At 36.0% G+C, this 22388-nt stretch overlaps 1 protein-coding gene across 3 annotated transcripts in view; it reads right to left on the reverse strand.

Annotated features, from left to right (window-relative positions):
• KCNK2 (potassium two pore domain channel subfamily K member 2) overlaps positions 1-22388 on the reverse strand; it is a 153831-nt gene that overhangs the window by 25720 nt on the left and 105723 nt on the right. For all 3 annotated transcript variants that reach the window (XM_003814153.5, XM_003814152.5, XM_034946894.3), the window contains exon 6: positions 15953-16092. In XM_003814153.5, coding sequence (XP_003814201.1) covers positions 15953-16092 — 140 coding nt within the window. The remainder of the gene's footprint in view (positions 1-15952; positions 16093-22388) is intronic.

Here is a 22388-nt window from a genome sequence, read left to right on the forward strand (position 1 = left end):
CAGGTAGGTACCTGGGAAAAGAGCACTGCTGACAGAGGGAACAGTCAGTGCAAAGGCAGCAGGACAAGAGTGTTCCTGGTGTGCTGGGGGAATCACAAGGGGACTAGCGAGGCTGGAACAGAGTGAGCACTGGGAAAGAGAAGAGGAAGAGAAGAGGCTGGAGGAATGGGGGCTGGATCATCTAAAACCTTTTATGCTGCTTTACAGACATTCGCTTTTACTCTGAGGAAAAAGGGAAGCCATCAAAAACTTCCAAGCAGAGAAATAACATGATACGACTCATGTTTCAAAGGATTATTCTGGTGTCTTTGTTGAGAACAGACTTTACATAAAGCAAAGGTGAAAGCTAGGAGGTCTCTGTAATAATCTAGAGTGAGCTCATGGTGGAACAGGAAAAAATGATGAAACAAGTGAGAAGTGATTGGATTCTGGATACGTTTTCAGATCACTGTTGTAGGACAACTTGATAGATGAAATGTAAAACAGGAAAGAAAGAGATAAGTCGGGGTAGTACCTTCTTTACGCAATTTTCTCCAGTTCACCCAGTTAAATTTAGTAATTATCATTTTTGTGCACCATTGCATGTAAAGCATATTCTGTATATCTCTATTACCGTATCTACCCTGTAGTGATTATTAGTAGATGCTTATATACTCCCTTGTACCTATAAATTTCTCCTTGAGGGAGAATGCTACTCTCTCTCTCTATATATATATATAACTGTATTCCCAATACCTAGTAAAATGCCTGACACATCATAGACAATCAAACCATGTCTATGAACAAACAAATCAATGAGTACTCCTGGAATGAAATAATTAGTGCTATGCATCTTTTCATAACAGTCCTCAACTTGCAAATCAGAGACACTATTCAGCAAAATCATTATTTTTTCTGTACTCAGACTATACTGACTTTTGTTGAACTTGTGTAGTTTGCATACTGCACTTCATGAAGCTTCAAAATAGGAAAGCAATTCTTACCCTGCCCTGCTTATATATGACTTTGTTGCCTTGCCTGTTCATTCAGAATCATGTACTGAACATGAAACAGTAGTTATTAAACCAAAGTTGTGTTTAAGTTAAATCCATTCATCAGGTTCTCAAAGTGTGGTAGAAATGACACAAATGAGAGCTAAGATGAATTTATACACGTGCATATGTGTGTACACACACATACATGTACATACACACTATATACTATATGTACTGTATATTTATAGTGTATATTTATATATAGTATATATAGTACATATATATTTATATATAGCATATCTATAGTGTACTTGTATAGTGTGTATATATATATTTTATATATATAATATATTTTATGTATATAATATATATTATATATAATATATATAATACATATATAAAATATATTTTCCTATTTTGAAGCTTCATGAAGTGCAGTATGCAAACTACACAAGTTCAACAAAAGTCAATATAGTCTGACTAATATATATATATTTTATATATTATATATATTTTATATATTATATATATTTTATATATTATATATATTTTATATATAATATATATTTTATATATATTAGATATATTTTATATATATTATATATATTTTATATATTATATATTTTATATATATTATATATTTTATATATTATATATATTATATATTTTATATACATTATATATTTTTATATATATTATATATATTTTATATATAATATATATTTTATATATTATATATTATATATAATATATATTTTATATATAAATATGTATATTTTATATATAATATATATTATATATAAATATGTATATTTTATATATAATATATGCATATTTTATATATAAAAATATGTGTATATTTTATATATATATATTTTATATATTTATAACTAGATATCATAAAAAATGCCCTCACTAAAAGAAATAGCTTCTCAAGAATAGGCAACAGGGCCGGGCGCAGTGGCTCACACCTGTAGTCCCAGCACTTTGGGAGGCCAAGGCAGGTGGATCGCTTGAGGTCAGGAGTTTGAGACCAGCCTGGCCAACATGGTGATACCCCATCTCTACTAAAATACAAAAATTAGCTGGGCGTGGTGGCAGGTGTCTGTAATCCCAGCTACTATGCATGCCGAGACAGGAGAATTGCTTGAACCCAGGAGGCAGAGGTTGTAGTGAGCCAAGATGGTGCCACTGCACTCCAGCCTTGTCCACAGAACGAGACTCCATCTCAAAACAAAACAGAAGAATAGGCAAAGGGAAATTGAAGGGGCCACTGACATATTACAAACTTTGACATTCGTGAGAAATTCCTTGAAAAAAATCATCATATTTATACTCACAGTTTCCAATTTTGAAAATGGATTTCTTTATATAGTAAGATATCCCAATAAACTTTATTTTCTACCTAGCTTTAGGGCAATATTTCATACGTAGCATTTTTCTCAGAAGATACTCAAGGGCTTGCTGATGTCGGGAGCTTATGAAAATAGCAAAACTAGAGTGGTTATGAACAAACAGCTGCAAGATGTGAGAAGCATTTTTGTTGTTTTTGTTTTGTTTTTAAACTTTTATTTTAGGATGGGGGATGCATGTGAAGATTTGTTACATAAGTAAACACGTGGCATGGGGATTTGTTGTACAGAATATTTCATCACCAAGGTATTAAGCCCAGTACCCAATAATTATCTTCCTGTTCCTCTCCCTTCTCCCACCCTCCCCCTTCAAGTAGGCCCCAGTGTCTGTTGTTTCCTTCATGTTCATAAGCTCTTATCATTTAGCTCCCATTATAAGTGAGAACATGCAGTATTTGGATTTCTGTTCTTGCGTTAGTTTGCTAAGGATAATATCCTCCAGCCCCATCCATGTTCCCACAAAAGACATAATCTCATTCTTTTTTGTGGCTGTGTAGTATTCTATGGTGTATATGTATCCATTCTGTCATTGATGGGCAGTTACATTGATTCCATGTCTTTGCTATTGTGAATAGTGTTGCAATGAACATTCACTTGCATGTGTTTTTATAATAGAATGATTTATATTCCTCTAGGTATATACCCAGTAATGGGATTGCTGGGTCAAATGGTAGCTCTGCTTTTAGCTCTTTGAGGAATTGCCACACACTGCTTTCCACAATGATTAAACAAATTTACAATCCAACCAACAGTGTATAAGTGTTCCTTTTTCTCCATGACTTAACCAGCATCTGTTGTTTTTTGACTTTTCAATAATAGCCATTCTGACTGGTATGAAATAGTATCTAATTTTGCTTTTGATTTGCATTTCTCTAATGATCAGTGTTATTTAACTTTTTTTTCCATATGCTTGTGTTGCTATTTAATTAAAGGTGAAAAACCAGACATTTTAGGAATCCAAAATAACTTGATATGCTGGATGGGAGCTAGAATTTATCAGTGTAGTAAAACCTCCTTCATTATGAAAGTGACTACTTTGGTGAGCGTATTTGTTTATTTATTTGCTTGTTTACTCACAGACATGTAAGTCAAGTACCTGTCCACCATTCTTGGGAACAACCTTACATAAGGAAACAATTCAAATGCATGTGCTTCAGACTAAGACAGCCAGTGTCACAGTTAATCATTTAAAACAGCAGTCCCCAACTTTTTGGCACCAGGGGCCGGTTTCATGGAAGATAACTTTTCCATGGACAGAGCTGGGGGAATGGTTTCAGGATGAAACACTTCCACCTCAGATCAACAGGCATTAGATTCTCATAGGGAGTGTGCAGCATAGGTCTCTCGTGTGCACAGTTCACAATAGGGTTCCCGCTCCTATGAGAATCTAATGCTGCCACTGATCTGACTGGAGGCAGAGCTCAGGCAGTAATGCTCACTCACCCACCGTTCACCTCCTGCTGTGCGGCCTGGATCCTAACAGACCATGGACCAGTACTGGTCTTCAGCCCAGGGGTTGGGGACCCCCGATTTAAAAAGCTATCTCCATTTGGGGGAGAGTATGTTTGCACATACATTATCATTGTGTCAACTGGTCTGCTAATGTGCCCTCTATACCACAGGGGAGGGGATATCCAATAGAATGAATTTGTCTGGAGTGGTAAGCAAAGCCCTATAAGGATTGAGAAGTGAAATGGCCAAGAGGAGATTCTTTAAGAAGATAGCCAAGAGATTCTAGAAGCAGCACTGTCTGATTACCAAGCATGGAGTTTTTATTTTCTGCTCTGTAATTCCCTTAAATTATCTGCAGGACTTCTATAAAGTTATAATCTGTTTCAGCCTTATATTAACTGTGTTATAGGGAATAAAGTGAGGTATCAATATGCATTATTAGAATGTCATGGCCCCAGAGAGAGCTTCAGCAGCAGGAGAAGCAGTTATGATGTGCTCACGTGAACAAAGAAGAGGGAAACCTGGAGTGACAGTCTTAGAGGGACACATGACAAGTCTAAAAGGCAGAGATTTGTGTAACATGCAGGTGTAACACATTGGTCTGTGGAGTTGAGACGCAATAATTATTCCATAGTCTGTATGTAATCAGAACAGGATTTTGAAAAGTTTTAGTTAACTAATGAATAAAGAAAATATAACATAGATGTGTGGCTAAATATGATTTTCCATAATGTAAAGGTTATAATCTAGTGTGAATAGATTTTATAGTACTTGGAAATATGAGTTTCAAATATATTTCCTTAGAATATTACATTGAATCATGTGAGACTGTGATTCTTAAGGTCAAAAACAGCTGAATGTCAATAATTTCACACAGTTCAACTTAATAAATTTCAAAAATAATATTATATAAGAGTATTCTACTCTTCCATATCTGAATGCTTTGATATGCATTGATTTTATGAAAACACATTCAGCTCAATATTTCTTCTTATGGAAATTTTACATACAAAACCGATTCAGCATCACTGGACTCAATCTTATATGAGTATATAGAATCAGAAACAGAGGTAACAGTAAGGCTGAGAGCAGAAACTGCCTTTTTACAGGATCTGGTCTCTGGAATTTACAGCCCATGAAGGGTTTTCTTAAAAGGCAGGTTGCTCTATTTTACTTGAACTCTTACCTTGATGCTTCCGTTTTACTAAAACTACTAGTGAATCTTAAATAAGATAATGTAGATAATACACCTAAGCCTGTCAGAGATTTTGGAAGCTAAAATAAAACTTACCAAATATGAATGTGGCACATGAAGTCTAAATCTCCCAAATTATTATTTTAACTCTTTCCTTGAACAATACTATTATTAAAATAATAATATTATCCTTGTAATTGTGTCCTTGAATTAGACAAACAATGATTGGTGTGTTACCAAATTAACCAGGATAGCAGAGATTATATAGAACAAATAGTCCCTTCATCTTAGTGGCTTAAGGCAACAAAGGTTAATCTCTTGTTCTGGCTAAATATCCACAACAAGTCAGCAGGGGACTCTGCTCATTGTAGTTACTCAGGGACCCAGGCTGACATGGCATCCATGATCTCCTATGGTAATTGTGCTGGAGGGCAAGAAGATCTTGAGGCACTCACTCACAGATGCAATTACGTCTTCTTCCCAGCCGGACGCAGTGGCTCACGCCTGTAATCCCAGCACTTTGGGAGGCCGAGGCGGGTGGATCACCTGAGGTCAGGTCGGGAGTTTGAGACCAGTCTGGCCAATATGGTGAAACCCTGTCTCTACTAAATACACAAAAATTAGCCGGGCGTGGTGGTGTGTGCCTGTAGTCCCAGCTACTTGGGAGGCTGAGGCAGAAAAATCGCTTGAACCTGGGAGGCAGAGGTTGCAGTGAGCCGAGATCATGCCACTGCACTCCAGCCTGGGCAACAGAGTGAGACTCTGTCAAAAAAAAATCTTCTTCCCATTCACTCATATGAATTCTGCCCACAAATCCTTGGCCAGATCTATTTATATGGTTAACCAAACACAAAAAAGAAAAGGAAGTACAATCCTAATATGTATCTGGAAAGAGAGTCAAATGAAAATATTTCATGATCAATACTAATGACTAGCACTTTTGCTGGAGAAAGAATAGACATTCTACCTTGTTTTGAAATAAGAGATTTTATGTGTGCACATGCACACATGGGCACACATGTGCATGAATACACATGCATGTGAGTTGTTTATTAGAAGCCGTTCATTTGGTTCAAATCAAGTTTGAGGCAGGAAGAGCTAAATTCTCTTATTACAATTAGGGTCCCATCCACTGAAAGCTAAACAAATCATCATACTTTGTTGCAAAAGATGATTAAATAATCCCTGACTTGATTATTCAAAATGCCCCCTACTCTCAGTCCCAACCAATCATAAGCTAATATTCATTTAGAAAAAGCCATCTTAAAGAGGAACTAAAACCAAGTTCATTTTGATCTATGTTTGAAAACACATTTTCTTCTGTTCTCAGCAAACATAGCTTGATTTTTTGTAAAATGAGATTTTTTTAGCTCTGAATACAGGCAAGTGCAATACTTTGGTTTGCTGAAGAAAGTCCAAAAACAATTTTGAAAGCTAAGTTCATGGTGGCCACTTTTCCTAACACAAATTCTCAAAACAGGTAACAGTCTCGAAATAATCAAAAAAGAAAAATAATATTATATCTTGATGCACTAAATCCTCATAATGTGCTCTCTAGCTAAAGAAAATGAAATTACTTATAAAGAGCTTTGAGACAGAAACTATTAACTTATTTTCCTATTATTTACAAAGGAATAGAAAAAAAATTATTCTGAATTTCCATTACCAGATGACATTCTGTGAAATACATGAATAAAAAAAAAAAAGTTACCATTTATACTGAGAATTCAACCTAAAATTTAAAAAAAAGGAAGAAAACAAAAGTAATCTTCCTGCACATTTTTATTTTTTTAAGAAAACATTGAGCTATTGCCTCTTAGTTTAATAAAAGGAAGAATCCAGACAGGGTCTACCTCAATAGAGACAGCAAGACACTAGAAAATGTGTGGGTCTAATTCAAGAAAAAAAAAATGAGCATGTGGGTAGATTTTAGGAACATTTAATGTAGAAACTAGTTCTTTTTTTTTTTTTTTTTTTTTTTGAGACGGAGTCTCGCTCTATCGCCCAGGCTGGAGTGCAGTGGCGTGATCTCGGCTCACTGCAAGCTCCACCTCCTGGGTTCACACCATTCTCCTGCCTCGGCCTCCCGAGTAGCTGGGACTACAGGCGCCCGCCACCGCGCCCGGCTAATTTTTTGTGTTTTTAGTAGAGACGGGGTTTCATGGTGTTTGCCAGGATGGTCTCGATCTCCTGACCTTGTGATCTGCCCATCTCGGCCTCCCAAAGAGAAACTAGTTCTTTAAAAAGTCCATAGAATATCCAACATATTTGAAATTTCTATATTCATTTTTTTACTAGGCTATTTTGGTCTCTGGTTTTGTGATTAAATTCTAGCAATATACACACCCTCAATAGTTTTTGTTTGTTTGTTTATCTTTTCTTTTGTGTTTACTTATTATTTCAACCAGGTAAAATGTTTAGACCTATAAGCACTCATGATATTTTATGTTCTACATAGAACAATATATGATGATATTATATATATATAGTCTTAAAACTTTATAAAATTGATTTGAGATAATTTGATATTAATTTATTCAGAAACCCATGTGGAAAGAAACAAGCATTCAGTAAGCATTCAGCCACATCATATACACTCCTCACCACATCGTCACAGCAAACTCATAAAGGAGGTACCATTACCTTAATTTTACCAAAAAAGAAATAGGGATTCAAAAGAGATTAGACATTTTGGTGATGTTTGCAGAGCTAGTAAATAGTTGAGATAGAATTAAATCTCAGTTCTGTTGGCCTCAAAACCCACTCACTTTTCAGAAATCATATAAATCATTTCTTTTCACTTGAAAGAATATACAAATTTTAGGTTGATTTCACTGATCTATACCATAAATAATTAGTAACCAAATTAAATACAAAAATCCCTTCTCTGTAGTTACACAGTAACAGATGGGTAAGCCTTGGGCACAGGTTTCTGATGAGTCAGTATTACCCACATAAGGAGAAAAGAGGAAAGAAGGAGGAGAAAGGAGAGAGGAAGAGGGAAGGGAAGGAGGGAGGAGAAGAATGGGGGAGGATGGGAAGAAGTGAGATGAGAAGGCAGAGGCAGAAATAAATAATAACAACAACAGATAAGAAACATTGTGAGCACTTGGGAAGCAGCATAGCTAAAACGTTAAAAGGCTGGGCCATGGAGTCAAGTCATCTGAGTTCATTATTGATTCCTCCACTTTACTAGCTGTATAACCTTTCACAAGTCACTGTACCTGTGTGTGTTTCTGCTTCCTTATTAGCCATTATTATTTGACAGCTGTGCATTTTACATCATTCTCTCATTTAGTATTAAAAGGGAAATAACTTACAATGTATTCTAGAAGTGTTTCCATTTCTGAACGTCTTCAAGTCCTATTTCATTTTTAGTATACATTTTGACTTATTAAGGCCTTCCTGAAGTTAGAAGCACAAAGGTTCATACATGCAACATAATACTGAGGCTACATAGAGACATAATTAGGGTCTTGGTTCTGCAGAAATGACTGTTCATACAATTCACTTCGGAATTAGACATGTCTGGGCTTCTGGCAGTTAATGCTGCCTTCAAGCATAATTTAATTCTTGCCTTGTTTTATTCTCCTCTCCAATTGCCTATTTACTAAATAGACAATAACTTGCTGAACTCAGACTGTGACTAGAGAAAGAAAGAACTTTCTCCTTTGCTTGATTAGGCAGAGCCAACATTGACCAGCAGATGAACCTCAAATCTGATTGCTCTGATCTTTTCCCCATCACATAGTGAAGGACACCCCTCTCCCCGTGGGAAAGAGAAGACGGGTCTTTTATGTATTCCTTAGTTTGAACAGCCCATTGTGACGCTTCCTGCTTCTATTTTATTTTATTCTTATCCTTTGGTCAAAGAAGAGTTACATGTGTAAGACATAAACCTGAGAAATTTTACAGTCAATGAATAATATGCCCATAGTCCAATTTCAAGTAGTCATTTATAACTACTTGAATATCTCAGTAAGAGAACAATAACAACAAGAAACACTGCCAGAAAAATTGTACCAAACAGTATTGCCCCCCTGCCCTACAATACGATAGAAATCAAAGCAATAATTACAAAGTCTGATATATAGTCTGAAGATCAAAGAAAAGAAGGAAGGGAGTGATGGAGGGTGGGAAGAAGAAAAAGAAAAGAAAAAAGTAAAAGCAGGCTACGTTAAGAACTGATCTCCAATCAAAGACTAAGTACCTTCTTAGTCAAAGCTTCTTTTTCTAGCATTGGAGGAAGAAAAGTAAAAGCAAGCATTATAAAGATCAGTAAGCGAACACACCACCTACGCAATCCTCCCAATAAAGAGATGGACTTCAAACTACCACAGATGAAGAGTTACTCCCAGCACCCAATACAGCACTCATCACACAGTAAGAACTTAATAGCACTTTTTGAATGAATTAATAATTTAGGAACTCAACATTAAATAATTCTAATTCCTAACTGGTCTCCATGCCATGGCTCAATTCCCCAGGGCACCATTCATATGGATTTCTATTAGTCATGCTCCAAGGGCTCCCATTTCCATAAAAACACTGTGACTGTTGCCCTTTGAAATTGTGTTTTATGTGGCCGGAACTATCTTAAGATATAGCTACTGTATTGCACCCATGCCAGGGAACAAGATTTACATTGTTTTCTACAAGAGTGGTGCATCAGGAGCACAACCTAATGGGGAATTCTAGTTACTTTATTCATCGATTTTATGTTATTATGTTAGCCTTTTCTTGGATTCTTTTTCTTCACCATTTTCTTTAGCCAATATGATTTACCACTGTAACCATCTTCCTCTCTTCAAAACCTCGATGCCTTTGCCTTTCCAACAGACCCAACCGCAAATCAATTTATTTAACTACATTATTTGCTAAATAGTCTCCACATCCCACACCTTAAGTGAAGGTGTTACTCCAGGTTCTGTTTTTAACTCCACTATTGACTAACTTTACGAATCTTCATTAGGTGAATTCGTCTATATTCACAGCTCTCAGGTAGTGATGGCCCCAAACTATCTTCCCAGCTTTAATTTCTCCTACATTCCAGGCACGCAGATGCAATTTTCCAGAATTGAACTACCTGGATATCTGCTACGTCTGCAATCACAACATGTCCAAAATAAAACTATCTCATTGCTCCAATTTACGCAAAATCTCTCATTTTCCAGCATTCTGTAATCCCACCCAAAGTTAGAATTATGGATGTCATTCTCCTTTTCTCTTTATTGTGCACAATTAATGGGTTACCAAATTCTATTCCTTTTATCCCCCAAATATGTTTGAAATCTGAACTTTCATCTCTATCCCACTGCTACCCTAGACCCTTCGTTTGATAGTATCTGGATACCTGCAATAACTCTCCCAACTGATTTTCCTGAATCCAGCTTTGTTTGCAACTAATTCATCTTCCTCACTGTTGCTAACATCATTCATTCCACTTACTTAAAATCCTTCAATGGCTCCCTAAAGTTTTCTGAATAAAGTCTAAGCTATTCAAATGGCATATAAAATCTTTCAGATTGAAAGCACTTCTCCCGTAAGAAATAATGATAAAGTGATATACTGCAAACTTTCCAGGGCCCAGGCTGCAACTATTTCTTAATTGCTCATCTCTGGCAAAGATAAAGAGCCTCCAAGTCCCAGCTCTTTTCCTGAAACAGTCATTGCCACCCAGAGTGAAATTTAGAGGAGACCAAATGCTGCCACCAGGTAATTAGCAAAACAAAACAAAACTATGTTCTTTCACATTCTCAGGCCCCTTCACAAAATTGGGGTGAAATAAAAATCCAGGGACAGTCTTTCAAGGCTTCTTGGCACTAGCGTTGTCCAGTCAAAGGGTGTAGTTTTCATACAATACAATGCCAACTTACTAAAGTGAGAGCCTCTATTTGCATAAACATCTCCAGAGACTAAGGAAATGATATTGGTAGAGAAGCATTGCTTGCCTATCAATTCACTGTGGCCAGCTGTGGTGCCACCCAGCCTGACAACACTAGCATGCTATGGTGTGGGCCGCAGTGGTGTTTATCTCATATGTGCACAGGAACACCCAAACACCGGTGCCTGGGCATCGATAGAAGAAATATGTAGAAATCACAGGCCCTTTCAAGCTCAAGAAATGTAAACAGTAGGAACCTGAGGTATGCCTGTGTGTAGTAACGATGCTCTACTCCCTGCTTTCCTCCTAAGCAAGCACAGATTTTACCTTCTGAGTCTGGTGGTCACATCTTATTTCTATTATGCCTCCCTCAGGTAGCAGTATTATTGTATTATCCAGAATATCTAAATAAGTTTTATTTTGTAAATGGAAACATTATTTCCTCAGAAGAGAGTACATAGTTTCATAGAAAAGATAAGTTAGCTTACCAATCCTTTCTGTTAAACATGTGCCTACCCTCCACTGGAGCTTAAAAAATAGACAAAGAAACGCTTTTATAGAAATGCATATGTTTCCGTGGAAAACTGGAAAATTACCAAGCTCATTATTGTTTTCCTTGATGCAGATCAACTATAATTATATGTGGCACTTTTGAATATATAGTATGTTTCAACAAATCATTTCCTCTTCAAATATTTCAGATGGATTAGCTATATCATGTTTTATTTCAGCATGTTGATGGAAAACAAAACATAATTTCATTAAAAGTATTCTTCATTGGAAACAGAATTTATTTTATTTTTTATTTTATTTTTATTTTTTTGGAGATGGAGTCTTGCTCTGTCACCCAGGCTAGAGTGCAGTGGCATGATCTCGGCTCACTGGAACCTCTGCCTCCCCGGGTCCAAGCAATTCTCCTGCCTCAGCCTCCTGAGTAGCTGGGACTACAGGCACCCACCCCCATACCCAGCTAATTTTTGTATTTTTAGTAGAGACGGGGTTTCACCATATTCGCCAGGCTGGTATCAAACTCCTGACCTCTGGTGATCCTCCCGCCTCAGCCTCCCAAAGTACAGGCATGAGCCACAGCGCCTGGCTGGAAACAGAATATGTTTTAACATAAAAAACAGAAATGGAATAAGGGCATATATGACTAGATCTATATTTTCATACTTAAACCTGTATGGTTTAAGCAGATTTGTTTTTTAAAAAATAATATAAGACTGGGGTTATTAGCCAAAATCTTTTCATTCAGGGAAAGCATGTGTCCAAGTATTATCACTTGGAAAATTTGAAGCTATATTTAATTTTGTATTTTTTATATTTTGTACCAGTTAAATTTTTTAGTGAAGAAGATTCCCAGTTATCAAAAATGTTTAGTGTTTTTATTCATCAAAACTGAAAACTAGAAATAACTTTGTTATTTCTTAACACTTTGGGAATTTTTAAAACTAACAGCGCCCAGAATGACTTGGGCATGGAAAGTAAGGAATATCTATTGAGCAGTCACCTGGCATTTGTTCATTTACACAGAGATGACAACTAGAATATATTTAGTTGGCTTTTATTGATTTATACCCTTTAGTGAGTTATTTCCAAACTAAAATTGTCTAATAATCGTTTTCCATTGCTTTAGAAATTTTAACAGTATTTTGTTTATAAAAACTTTGGCCATGATAATATTTTGAAAATTATAAGGGGCCTTTCCCTGTCTTTCTTCACATTCTCTGTTGAATTCGTGACCCCATTTTGCAGTTCCCTAAATTACATTATAAATCAGAAAATATACATATCTACTCCAATTGAAAGCTCCATTTCAACTGGCTCCCCTGTCCAGAGCAGCTGAAACTTTGGAGGGTTCACTTAAAGCTCTGGTCGTAGCCTTGACTCATGGGAGCTTTCGACAGATGCAATCACCAGAAAGTACATGCTACCCAGAATATTAGGTACATGCCAAAAGATGTGTGGTAAGAAAAAACAAAAAACAAAACCAAAAAACCCTGCAATGTTTAGCATGAAAACACAATGCTACATCTCATACTTTCAGTTGAGAGTCATGAAGATCACTCATAAGTAGGGACACAACCTTGTTTTTTTTGTTTGTTTGCTTGTTTGTTTGTTTGTTTGAGACAAAGTCTGGCTCTGTTACCCAGGCTGGAGTACAGTAGCGCCATCTCTGCTCACCGCAACCTTCGCCTCCCAGGTTCAAAGGATTCCCCTGCCTCACTCTCACTGTAGCTGGGACTACAGGCACCCACCCCCATGCCCAGCTAATTTTTGTATTTTTAGTAGAGATGAAGTTTCACCATGTTGGCCAGACTGATCTTAAACTGCTAGGCTCAAGTGATCTGCCTGCCTCAGCCTCCCAAAGTGCTGGGATTACAGGCGTAAGCAATCCCACCCGGTCTTGTTTTCATTTTGAATAAATCAGTTATGTAGAAATTTGTATTTATTTGAAAAGATGGTGTTATGGCCTGATTTGTGTCTCCCCAAAAGTCATATGTTGAAGCCCTAAGCCCCAGTGTGACTGCACTTGGAGACACGGCTTTAAAGAAGGTAAGTAAGGTTCAATGAGGTCAAAAAAGTGGGGCCCTAATCCGATAGGACTGGTGTCCTTTTAAGAAGAGAAAAATAAACCAGAGTGTGCATGCTCACACGATCTCTCACTCTCTCTCATGCATGCACACAGAGAAAAGGCCATATGAGGACACAGTGGGAAGGCACCACCCGCAAGCCTAGGAGAGAGGCCTCACCAGAAACCAACCCTGCTAGCACCTTCTTGGACTTCTAGCTTCCAGAATTGTGAGGAAAAAAAAAGTCCCATGTTATAACACCCAGTCCGTCATATTTTGTTGTAACAGCTAGAGCAGACTCATTACTTTGGAAAAGTATGCTAATTCTTTGACCCAGCTAGTCCTATCACAAAAAGCACTGTTTTTTAGTAATATGAGTTTTAAACATTTAAGCAGATATTCTATACCAATTTCATCAATTTATAAAGATACAAAATTTCCCTCTGTACTATCTGTGCCTTAGTGGCTTTCAAACTTTTGGACTGTGGACCACAAAAATATTAAGATATTAAGTGTGTATGTATATAATACATAGTTTATTTATAATATTATATGTGTGTATTTGTGTATCGCAAAACAATACTTTTCCTAACTACCTGACTGTATGAAATAGGTTCTGCTCAAGTCTATTTTATTTAAGAAATACATGCTTGTGTGCATGTGTTTTCAAATCCATTTGAAAGCCAGATTATTGCTTGATGTTTGAGTAGTTCTCTTTTTAGCTATGTTGTCCAAAACATTCCCTAGCTACAATTTCCATTTTTTCCCTTAGCATCTCAAGATACACATGAAGTACACATGAAGAATAACCATCCATTATATTTCTCTCTCTCTCTCCTATCTCCCACCGCCCCCACACACACCACACTCACACACGCACACCACATACAATGAGCCTAAGGTTAAGGCAAATCCATTGCGGTCCTATTCAAAGCAAGGCTTTTCATACAGTTTAAATTATAGTGTCAAGCATATTGTCTTACTGACTTGTTTATAATAAAAATATTTCAATTTGATGATGCAACTAAGATATAGATTAATGCATACAGCCTGAATAAGTAAATTCCCAATTAGGAAATATGGTATCCTTGAAGTAAAGTATGGATAATTTACATTCTTGCTAGTTCACACAGGCACCTTGGGTATGAATAAAAAATTGTATGACTTGGCCTGGCATGGTAGCTCATGCCTGTAGTCCTGGTACTTTGGGAGGCAGAGGCGGGCAGATCACTTGAAGGTCAGGAGTTCTAGACCAGCCTGGCCAACAAGATGAAACTCCGTCTCTTCTAAAAATACAAAAAAAATTTAGCTGGGCCTGGTGGTGCGAGCCTGTAGTCCCAGATACTCGGGAGGCTGAGGTGGGAGAATCACTTGAACCTGGGAGGCGGAGATTGCAGTGAGCTTAGATCGTGTCACTGCACTCCAGCCTGGATAACAAAGCAAGACTTCATCTCAAAAAATAAAAAAAATTATATGACTTGATAATTTTCAAAGAAAACATTTGTAAAGGGAAGTTAATTTCATCATTTTCTATCTTATTCTATTTCTTTTGGGTGTATGCTTAAAGAATTCATGCTTATAGCCATCAAAGAGTCTGACACTGATATCTGTGGTCTAGGAATAGATAGTTAAACGAAGGCAATGGGTACTATAGGGACAGGTTTTACAGATTTGTTGTTCTCTGAAACAATTAGCAAAGTTGACTAAGACCCAGAAGCAAGAAATACACATTTCATAATAAAACATTACCCTGTCACATTCAAACTAATAGTGATCCTGGATATGTAAATATGAAATCAAAATTTAATTTCCAAACAATAGAATTTCAAAATCAATATTTAAATTTCAAATTTTCCCAAATTTCATGGGTCAAAATTCTAATGTTCACTTCTATATGTTTAGTTGTATAAGATAAGTAAATTGACACCTTTTAAAATTGTTAAAATCTATACACAGGGAAAACGGCCATAATGCATACAGCTTTGGAATATATATACATGTGTACGTACAAATTTATATAGACATAAGAAAAATAAAATAAGTTAAAGGTAAAAAGCCTTCCACATTATTTAAAACATCCACTATTTCATGCTACTGATATCTTGATACAAATATTTTCTATTATATTTTTATTTACAGAATAAAATTTATTTTGTGCCCTTGAGAACAAAAGAAAGAAAACAAAAAAAAAGAAATAATGAAGAAAATGTTTCTAGTTACATCCTTTTTCATTAGAAATTACCCTCAGTTCTGAGACAGCAATTGGCACAGAAACATTTTCTAAGTGAATAAATTACAACTCATATATTTGCTCATAGCCTCATACAGCAAATTCATGCCAAATAGAAAATATTAACATTTCAAAATGTTTAAATATTTTAAATGTAAACATAAAAATAATTTAAAATAACCTTTATTGAATTAACTAAATAGAAGTTTTTTGCACACTTCTTAATTCTCACCTCTTCTTTTGTCTTTTTAGATATCACTCGGAGCCAATCTCCAATCATGCTCAGGACAGCAGCAAAGTAAGCAAGCCCTACAAGGATCCAGAACCACACGACAGGCTTATAGAAGTCCAGATATTCAATATCGGATCCACCTGGAGACAAAACAAAGTAAAACAAAATAACTTCATAGTCTTAAAAGTAAACAATCTAGGTATTGCTAAAATTACTAACTAAATTTTGGTTTGCAAAACATAGAAATCTAGTATTCTTGTCAATGGAGTTACATTATTTTGTTCATTTTGAATTTCTCATTTTCACTCGTAATTCTTACCTATTTTTCAAGAACAAGTTAAGTTTTTCTTAATGAAACCTTTCATTGCTTCTTCAGATCATCATGATTTTTCCTTGCTCCATGTTTCATTTACATTTATATAATCCATCTCAGTCTAGTACTTAATTATTCTATGTGTACTAAGTTTCTTTTTCCACCTCTATTTTAACAAATAGAAGATAGGGATTACACTTTTATTGGTGTGCATTTAACTTAGCATATTTACCTCATTGCCAATAAATACATGCTAGCTAATCAACTTAATGCCAAACTGAACAGCAAGTGAACAACTCTAGTGATGGTTCTTATTTTAAAGTCATCAATACAATGAATCGCTAACAAATGCCAGAGACAATGACTTGACGGTTCGAATGAAAACAAATAGAAATTTGCAGGTAATACTACCATTCATTATTCTCTGACTTTTCTGAGAAATTCCCATGACTGTCATAAAATAAAACCGTAGCTCTCAAGAAAAAAAATATTGGCAAGGCTCTTGTTTTTTTTTACTGTAATCCTTGAAGTACTTCTCCATCCACTTGGAACAATAACTATACCTATAAGAATCTGGGTTCATTTCAACACACCCTTTGTTTAGTACCCCATTAATATGGGGGCATTTATTAAGTCCCAACAGTGAAACTATTTTTATTTTCACAAGTAAGAAATCAAATACCTCTCTTGAAAAATTCATAATTTAGCCCAAGAAATCCTCATATAGACAGTTAACCTCAATGGGGTATATTGCATGATGGCAAAGAGAATAAAAAAGTACTATGAGAGGACATAGAAGAAGTGATTTTTACTTCTGGAAGAAGGAAAGTAAGAAGGGGAAAAGTGAGTCTTAGGTAATGAGGATCAAAACATGGAATAGCACAGTGTGGAAAATATATAGTATAGTCAAATGACTTTTAGTCATGGATGAATCTCCACATGTATTGGGCCAAAGAGCAGATAAGTAGAAGAGAGAAATCTAGAAAAAGTAGGCTGTATCAGATTGTAAAGATTTGATCTTAACTCCATGGAGAATAGGTAAAAGTCTCTCGGGAGGTAAGTCCTATGTATTCGTGTTTGACTATCTCCACAGAAAGATCTAGTGGCAGAGAAGAACAAATTGACAGGGAAGCCCCATGAGAAGCTTTTGTTCTGAATTAGCTAAGAAATTATTGTGTCTGAGTTAGGGCAGAGATGGCAAGAAGAGTCATTTTACAGGCCGAATCATCAAGGATTCATGGCCAATTACTTGGTGGGATAAGTGAGAGGAAGAGCTCTCTGGTGACCAAAGACCCACATTGTAGGTCTTCGGTGATATTGTAACTGAATAGGGGAAGAAAGAGTGACTTAAAAAAAAAAAAGTAATTAAAACTGAGAACTGACAGGTTCGAAGTGCTTGAGGTAATAACCAACAAGATCCTTACATGCAAATCTAACACTTAATAGAACAGGGCAGAAGATAAGGATTTTAGGACCCACAGCATAGAGACTGGAGGTGCTTAAACAGAGCATGGATTTGCCCAATTCACAAAAATTCAACCAGTAAATTGCAAGTATATCAAAGATCAAGTATAAAATACTGAGTATAACATTATTGTAGAGAAATTAAATTTTGCTAATAAGTTGCAGGTATATATTAAAAATCAAGTATAAATTGCAAGTATATATTAAAATCAAGTATAAAATACTGAGTATAACATTATTGTAGAGAAATTTAATTTTGCTAATAAATTGCAGGTATATATTAAAAATCAAGTATGAATTGCAAGTATATATTAAATCAAGTATAAAATACTGAGTATAACATTATTGTAGAGAAATTAAATTTTAAGTTGCTCATAATGACATTTTCAAATAATAAAGGGTCAATAAACACTTCTGTCAGGTAAATAATTTGAATAGGCATCGTTCAGCTTTCTTTTGGGACAAAAATAATTTTAGAACACATTTTACAAAGTGAATAATGTTACTTTCAAATATTATAAAATTTTTACTTTTTGCAACATTAAAAGCTTATTTCTGGGAATAATTATAAATGCATCTCGTGATGGTTAAGAGTTGGCCCATGGAGGATATGGCTCTAAAACTTCACAGAACTGACTTAAGAAATATCTGTGTAAACCTGTTACATGATAGGCTCACCAGTGAATTTCATTTTTTCAAATGTTTCCATTTCAATGAAACCAAAATGACATTTTTTCCCAAGTACTTTCTCTTTCAAAACCAGAAAAAATCTTCATCCAAATAGTTGTGACTCATTTAACACATAAGTTCACCAAGATGTTGACTTTAGAAGAGTTAGTTCATGCTCAGATTACTTTTTATAAGTCTTCTTTCTTATAAACAGGATGTCACAGTTTGAAAAGAGTAAATTAGCTTAATCACTAAAAGGTCTATATTTGGGTAAAATGTTCAACCCACAAGTTTTAGTGGAGTCTAAGCCCAGGGGAAAAAAATGTTTTTCCTTTTTAAATTGCCACTTTCAAGATGAAATACTGGCAGTCAGATGATCTAGGAAAAACGAATACTATATATAAGAAATATTGTCAAACAACTCCCAAATCCTACTCACTTGCTGATATCTAAGATTCATGAATTAATTTTCACATTAATCAATTCATTTCATCTAAGAATCTTATCCAGATTAACATATCTGTGATGTCAGGATAACTTGCTAAGAAAAAATGTTTTATTTTTAAATTAGGAATAAATTGGGAAATACATTTTTAAAAACTTCTTGACTTTTACAAGCATTAATTTCAGTCTAGCTATGTTCAGGAAACCTACCTATTTGTCTCTGGCTTACTAAGAACCGAGTGTAATTTCTATTATTGACTTCTTGTTATTGACAGGGCCACTGCCCCTGTCTCCCATGTTCTGTTTTTTCTCTTTCCACAGACTTCTGAGATGCAGCCTACAAGATGCTACAGCCCACTCTCCCCTCCTAGGTTCCCCACCGACCTGGCAGAAATATTCACTCCACTGCTCTTTTTTCTTTACTACCACTAAAGTCATGCACATAAATCCTTTCCATTTTAAGAGCTTTCTGGCTAATCATAATAGGACAGTAAACAGATGGTAATAAAAATAACAAAAAAGTGTGGAGGTATAAAGGTTTTGGGAATCTTATAAACTTTTCCAAGTAGTTAAAATAAGTCTACTCATCCTGACATTCTTATATGACATGTGACAGCTTCTTTTAGATGGTGTAATCTCTCTCCGGATCTCTTGCCCTTATTGCTTGTGTAAGGAACTCAGTCAGAGCCTCATCCAATCTAGTAGATTAAACTACAAAAAATATAGCTCAGGAAAGTTCAGGCTGGTATTATTGCTAGGAAACCATTACCTCCACAAAGCAGGTTTCCTAAACATTTGCTGGAAACAGTCCCTCTACCCAGCATTAAGAAAGCCCTATTCTAGCTGGCTCCAAAGAATCATTGATTAGGCAACAGAACAACCCATGAGGCCATGGCAGACACCTTTTAAAAGGCATTTTTTTTTTTTTTTGAGATGCAGCCTCACTCTGTCACCAGGCAAGAGTGCAGTGGTGCATTTCGTTTCACTGCAACTTCCACCTCCCGTATTCAAGCGATTCTCCTGCCTCAGCTTCCCGAGAAGCTGGGAATACAGGCACCTGCCACCACGCCTGACGAATTTTTGTATTTTTAGTAGAGACAGGGTTTCACCACGCTGGCAAGGCTGGTCTCGAACTCCTAACCTCAAGTGATCTGCATGCCTTGGCCTCCCAAAGTACTAGGATTACAGGCATGAGCCACCATGCCTGGACCCTAGAAGACTTAAAAAAAAGAAAAAAAAGAAAGAAAGAAAAATTGGCTCTGTAAACCCTGCCTAACCCAGTTAATATTCTAATTTCCACTGATTTACAGAATATTCAAAATCAGATTGGAAGAGTGGGATGAGAAGGAAGACTTACTGATTACCTCCATAAATGAAATCATTCCATCCTAACGCCCTGTGGGTAGGTGTTGAGGGGAGTTGCATTCTCACGCTTCACACTTCCATTGACTTAGAGCAGGGCTATTAGTAAGACCATGCAGCCATAGAACTAAGTCACATTGCCAGCTTCCTTTTGCAGCAATAAAGCTGATGATCCAGTTGCCATCACTCTCATGGTCTCTTTGGAACTCAGGAATGAAAGACCAGTTTGTATGGGCTCCTTGAAATCCCAACAGTAAGTATCCCACTTTAAAATAGAGATATCACAATCTCAGTAGAGAAAATAACATATGTCAGGCCACCCAAGAAAGGGGTAGCAGAGCTAGAGTTCAACACAGGTGTCTGAATGGTTCCAAAACACAGGCTCCTTCATTGAACCCAGTGGTCCACGTCACCTATGATGTCACCTACTGTCCTTCTTATCATTTATCCACCAACCTATTTTGCTCATACTGCCTGGGAAGTACTTAGCTAAGGCAGGAAACACTAAATTGCACAAGGCATGCCTCTTCTCCTCAAGGTTCTCACCTAGAAACCATGTGGGTCTGAGGACAAGCATCATTCCACCAAGAGCCTCCTTACCTTGCTCTGTCCTCTCTCCAGCAGTTCTCAGCCATCGGCCCTCTTCCATGCTAAAGAACTTGGGCATACAACATCCCCTCTTACTTAAATATAATTTTCTTTTTCTGTGAATTTTTTTCTGAATAACAAAATATTTAGGAAGAAAGAAAAAAGATATATCCTGGTTTTAAAGGATAACCTAGCCACTCCAGACTAAGGTTATCAGTTCCATACACCTCTTCTGATTTTCTAAAATGGCATATCTCTTATAGAATATAAACATAGATATATAACTCCATTTTAAAGAAAGTGGGGATCATTCCTTTAAATCAGCCTATAAGTATTTTAGCTTAAATATCAAACATGGATTTTAATTTTGGGGGGTTTGCTTGACTTTACTTTTATTAATTAAAGCTATCCTGTCTTAACATGAAGGAGGGAAAATCTTAATTTCTGTTTTAGTATATCTTATTGTGTTATTAAGTAATTTAACTGAATAAGGTGTTTCTCACTGCTTCAAGGACTGAGAACCCCTTTTAATGATGTTATAAATCCTATTTTCTTTTTAACAAATGGAAATATGACTTCAGTATTAAACAACAGCTTACCTACTAAACTAAACTTTTCATATGCCATTGAGTCGGAAAACCAGAATGCCAAAAAAGGTGTCATTTGAACTTATATTTGGGGATTTTAAATTTTAGCATTCAAGAAGTTGTCCGTGTCCCTGTAAGTACTTGTTTTTAAATTGGGAAAACTGCCATGAGAACAGCAGTCTCATGATCATAAAGAAAGAAAAATCAACACATGATGTCACTCACTCATCCTTTATAAAGATGGAACAGTATATAGATGTACCCAATTGTTATTCTTAGAAATTGTCTTTAAATCTCAATCTAGAACAATTTGGAATATTTTTCACGGAATGTAGTACAATTTACTTCCTGCCTCACAAAGCCGTAATTATCAATCACTGAATGCTTTTCTCCTCAATTTTTTCTCCACATGTTTTTACAATACTTCTATATATCCATTCAGAACCCTAAAAGTTAAGTAACTTTTTGGTTTGTCCACAGTCCCTAAGACTCCTGAACCATTTGGGTCAAATCCCACTTATTAAATCATGCAGATGGCCATTATTTCTGTTGTGAGTTCTCTGAGAGTCACAAGTTAAATCAGGGAGTGACTAAACCCTCTACAGAATTTTCCTGTATTATAAAACAGAGCAAATAGCAGGAAGAGAAAAAGATTCCCTACTTAGTTGTTGCTCCTGGATTTCATACATTCTGTCTTACAGGAACAGGAACTAGAGCAATTATTCTCACTAAGTGCTAAGCACAGTATCTAATATACAATATGTGTCCATTAAACACCTAACCAAACAAATGACCAATGAATATAAGACATCTCCCTAGCAGTCACACAAATCCTCCTTTTCCAAACAAAGCAATTTTTCTGAGCCATTGTGATGGTGGTAATGACTGCTCTTCAACAGATCTCACTCTTTATCAGGTACTTTCCTTGTTATCTGTTAAATTCCTGGCAAATTTCTACTCAGTTATCAGCTCAACAATAGCAATTTTAATACCTGGCCTTTGACATGGT

This window comes from Pan paniscus, chromosome 1 (genome assembly GCF_029289425.2).
Source record: "Pan paniscus chromosome 1, NHGRI_mPanPan1-v2.0_pri, whole genome shotgun sequence".
NCBI lineage: Eukaryota > Metazoa > Chordata > Mammalia > Primates > Hominidae > Pan > Pan paniscus.